General features: G+C 32.8%; 2 protein-coding genes across 2 annotated transcripts in view; one reads left to right on the forward strand and one right to left on the reverse strand.

The window, feature by feature from the left end:
• LOC108764760 (ubiquitin carboxyl-terminal hydrolase 31) overlaps positions 1–310 on the reverse strand; it is a 20,256-nt gene extending 19,946 nt beyond the window's left edge. The window contains exon 1 of the mRNA XM_018513135.1: positions 9–310. Within this exon, the coding sequence (XP_018368637.1) occupies positions 9–239 (231 nt within the window). The 5' untranslated portion in view covers positions 240–310. The remainder of the gene's footprint in view (positions 1–8) is intronic.
• Positions 311–3,221: 2,911 nt separating this feature from the next.
• Positions 3,222–4,729, forward strand: part of LOC108764700 (uncharacterized) — a 3,153-nt gene continuing 1,645 nt past the window's right edge. Inside the window, exons 1-2 of the mRNA XM_018513044.1 lie at positions 3,222–3,388; positions 3,803–4,073. Of these exons, the coding sequence (XP_018368546.1) occupies positions 3,222–3,388; positions 3,803–4,073 (438 nt within the window). The remainder of the gene's footprint in view (positions 3,389–3,802; positions 4,074–4,729) is intronic.

The raw sequence follows: 4,729 nt of genomic DNA on the forward strand, positions 1-4,729 counted from the left end.
CTTGGCGCGCCGTGGTTGGCGTCCCTCGAGTCCCCGTGGGTTTGCTGTTGCTGCTTCGGACGTCGCCGCGACATCCTGCTGCTGGCACTTTGAAACGGGTTTCTCGGCAGTGTAAAGGTGCGCTTGAGCCGTGTGGCGCCACGCGATTCCGCGGGTTTAACCTCTTCCTCCACGCCCAGCTCGCCCTCGGACACCGATTTCATCACCGATGTGCCGCGATCGGTTCTCGCGGCTTTCATCGCCAGCCGCACCTCGCTGGCTGGCTGTCTGTCTGGTTGGTTGGCTGGCTGGCTGGCTGGCTGGCTGACTGGCTCCCGCTGGCTAGGCTGGTTAATCGGATGACTTGTAACCGCAGCGCGCGCGTGAATCTCCTCGGCGTGTAGGCGGTCGGGATCGGCCGTCAACGAAGCTCACATCACGTCCCCGGGTGTCGTCGGTGTTACCTCGACCGCGACGTGGACGAGGCTGACAACGGCGACAACGATGATGATAACGACGGCGTTGCCGCGGGACGTTGACGCGGTCGACGCAGGAAGCCGCGTGGCGTACGCGACAACCGCACGTCCCGTACGCGCCTACGCGGTACCGCAATCGCACCCGAACGCAGTCGGACGTCACGCAACACCACGCACCGCCTCGGAAACTGCACCACGGCGGCCATCGGCGGCCATTTGCCGCGCGTATCACGGGCTTCCACGATTTCACACGACGCCTCGGCCATAGACCATCGTGAATCGTCGGCTGCTCGCTCTCCCTACTGGCGACATCGGTGCACATCGGCGCACATCGGCGCACATCGGTCGGGGAGATACGCGACCGTCGCGACATCTCGACGTCACTTCCGAAGTGATGTTACTATTTTAATTATCATCAGTCCATAAAGTAGGAACGATAATATGAGCTTTTTTATATTTTTTAAAAATAATTTACAGTTTCATAATTATTATTTGTAGAAAAAGTTATTTCAAATTAGTAAAAAAATCTGCCATTCGAAAGATAGGCTAACTGCACGATAATCATATGCATATATGTATATTTTTTTATGTTTATAGTATTTTTTAAAATAATTTTTACAGCTCACAAAAATTATTGTTAATATTTAAAAGAAAAATCATTTCAAAATGATTTTAAAAATTCGTAAGAAATTAAATGGCAATTTTGATTGTTATTATAATAATTAATCAATAATTATTATGTAAGATATGCAATAGCTTTAATCTTGTTTTGTATAAATTATCCATAATTATTACATAATATTTTTAGTACTCTTGACTTGATTACTGCCAACTGCAGTTTGACAAAAAACGGGAAAATACTTTTTATTGAGATCGCATTAATTACAATTAAAGATCTCCATAACCGTAATATATTTTCTTATCAACTTTTATACTTATTATCAGGGTTGGGCAGTGCTAAATTAAAAAGATAAAAGTTAAGTTAAAAAGTTAATTAATTTTATCTTAACTTAGTTACATTTTAGACTCTTAACTTTTTAATTTTATTTAGTTACATTACATATATATATATAAGACCTAATACGCGGCAATAGCGATAACTTAAAATGAAGTGAAAATTGCAAAGGTGAGCAAATTTACTAGATGTTGACCAACGAAATTATAAATATTCTAATTAATTTGCTCACTTTTGTAATTTTCACCTCATTTCAAATTATACAATTGACCCCCAGATTTCAATCTGTCAGAAACCGTATATTTCAATGTATCTAGTTTCTAATAGAAATCTATTATTTCTTATTACTATCGCTACTCCCTTGTATTGTGTCTGAAGCTTTAGTTATACCACAGGCCAGTATTCATATAGTCGAATCTTATATACTATTATTAAACAGTATATATAAACAAAACATGTAAATAAAATATAGAGTATTTTCTAAATAAAGTATATATTTGTCATTTCCGTTAGTTGTAAGACTGAAACCCTGGAATGAATTAAAAAAATTAATAAAAAAACAAATTTAACTTTTAACTTTTCAATTACTTTTTTTATTAACTTAACATTTAATTCAATTAATTTCATTATAAATTAACTTGTGTCTTAAGTTAAATTTTCAAGGTTGTTAACTTTAATTTAACTTAGTTAAGAAAAAAATTTAACTTACCTAACCCTGTGATTATATATATAGCTACAGACTTCTTAACATGCAAAGCTTGGTTTAAAGCTTATCTCTCTCAAGTCCGTCGTCTCTTGTCAGAGACGTAGTGACCTCTTCTGCATATACATATCCATGCACTAATATATACATACAGTATATCTTTTACTCAAGCAGAACACAAGTCATTCGACATGACAGTAAAATGATGACAAAATAGCTCCAAAGTGATTACTAAAAGTCACTTTTCAATCATTTACAATAATTTTAACGTCACTTTCACGTTTTAGTTATTTATTGTGATGTTCTGCTTCACTAGCGAAAATAAAAATTGGAACGTAAGTCAGATATAAGAAAAATGTGACAGAAACATAAATGAAGCTTCTGGGAGGCGAAAATTGGAACGACAACAAAATGTAAAGGAGACGGTTACACTTTTTTTACGTTTTGTTGCCCCAATTTTTATTTCCTACAATCCATTTATATTTCTGTTACTCTTTCCTTATTACATTCGATTTATGCTCCGATTTTTATTTTCGTTATATCTCCATTTAAAGTTTATAATTATTATTAACTTTTTTGATGATAAATAATTAATTAATAAAATTTTTATGTAACGTAATAACTATTAATAGGAAACATTAATTGATTTAATAGCTATTTTGATATTTGCAATCGCATAATGTAATTCACCAAGATCAATTAATTATTAAAGATCTCCATAACTACGTGCAATATTATATATTTTCTTATCAACTCTTTTTTTACGCACTTCTTATTAAACATAAGCTTGATTTAAGGACAATAAAGCTTAAGGACAACATTAAAGCTTCAATATAAGCTTTAATGATATTTATTTATTAATTTTAATACAATTTTTTTATTTAACTACGCTTCTACTACTGTAGCTGCAATAAATAAAAAGAATATAAAAAGTGTTAGATATTTGTCAATTAGCAAAGTTTGCGAGCGGGTTACTTTTAATTGGATACGATTAAAAAGTCATTGTCAGCAATCAACAATTCCTCGCTGACGATGCATTTCAACGAAAGTGCTATCGTTCACTCGATCAAAGTTGTGTTGTATCCGTTTCTCTATCGTCATTTTCATTATGATTAATTCAGAAAAGACTCGCTTTATTCTTCGAGTTAGTGTTTTTTGTCTTTTTTTAAGTTATGTCTCACACTCCTGGAATTTAACATCGCTGAACATATCGGATGATGTTCTTATATGGAGATTTGCTGTATGGAAAAATCGCGCTTTTCTGGCAATTCCCAGGTAGGTAAATCATAACAATAAACTGTGAGTAAGAATCCGCAATCTGTGTCATAAAATATGTAATATCAAGTGTGTAATAATTTATTAATTTTAAAATAATCTTATATTAATATTGATTTTTCAATATTCTGAAACAGTTGAAAAAAAATTCATAATTTTATATTTCTCTTATTTGTAAAAAATAAATCTATTATCCTCTTGTTCGATTTCTTATTTAAAATGATAATCAGTTACGACGCGTAAACACATAATATAATATAATTAATTGTAAAACACACGATATATATAGAGCATTAATAAATACAATTTACTGTGTGTAATGTAAATTTATTTGAAACGAAGTTAAAAAAATTTGTTTTCTTTTAATAAATAAAGATTTATATTTTATACTGTCATACAATTTGTATATATTAGATCAACAAATGAAAAGCAAAAAGAATGGAAACCAACTTTGGTGGAAGTTTCTTGGCCTGAAATTAATTTGCCATTAAACATTGCAAATGCAGTAATCTCTTCAAAGCTATTCCCTAAAAGCAGAGCATCGAAGTGGGATTATGAAACTCTCATATCCGTAACTGGATTAGACGTGGATGCTCGAGGACGATTATGGGTTCTAGATGCACCTGACGGATTTGATCGTTGGCCTCGAATTATCATTTACGACTTGAAACGAAACGATCGATTGGTACCTACTAAATTATACGTTTTCTCTTAATCTTATAGAACTATTTACGTTAATTAAGTCCGTGAAATGAAAATTTTGAAAATTAACACTCTCTTAAAAATTTCTTCTTGTTTTAATTTAACGTTTATATTTCGTAATTTAATAAGTAGAATTAAATTTTTATTTTACTATCCACTGTACATACAATGTTTAACAGTTTTTACGGAAAAAAATTTGTCTAGAAATATTTTTATATTTTTAACACTATTTTTTGTATTTTTAACAAAGTTCTAAAAATATTTAACCGGATATATGTATATAAAAAATCTGACTCATATAACCGTGTGAAAAACAAAATTAATTCTAAGATTCAAGAAACAATTTCGTATTTTTTAAATTGATATAATTTTTATGTAAAATTCTATTTATTTCTTTGTTGTATTTTATTCCATTTTAATATACATATATTGTATTGGGTATGTGAATAAGTTTCCGCCCTTTTTTAATGAAAAAGATGTATTTATTTAAACAAAACAATACAAAGTAAGTTCTTTCAAAGTATGCTCCATTAGAAGCGACAACTTTCCCCCACCTTTCAGGTAATAAACAGATTCCTCAAAGGAAGAAATCTGGTTCTTTTGAAGCGATCCATTTATCAAGCCATTTTTTGATATCTT

This window comes from Trachymyrmex cornetzi, unplaced genomic scaffold (genome assembly GCF_001594075.2).
Source record: "Trachymyrmex cornetzi isolate Tcor2-1 unplaced genomic scaffold, Tcor1.1 scaffold45, whole genome shotgun sequence".
NCBI lineage: Eukaryota > Metazoa > Arthropoda > Insecta > Hymenoptera > Formicidae > Trachymyrmex > Trachymyrmex cornetzi.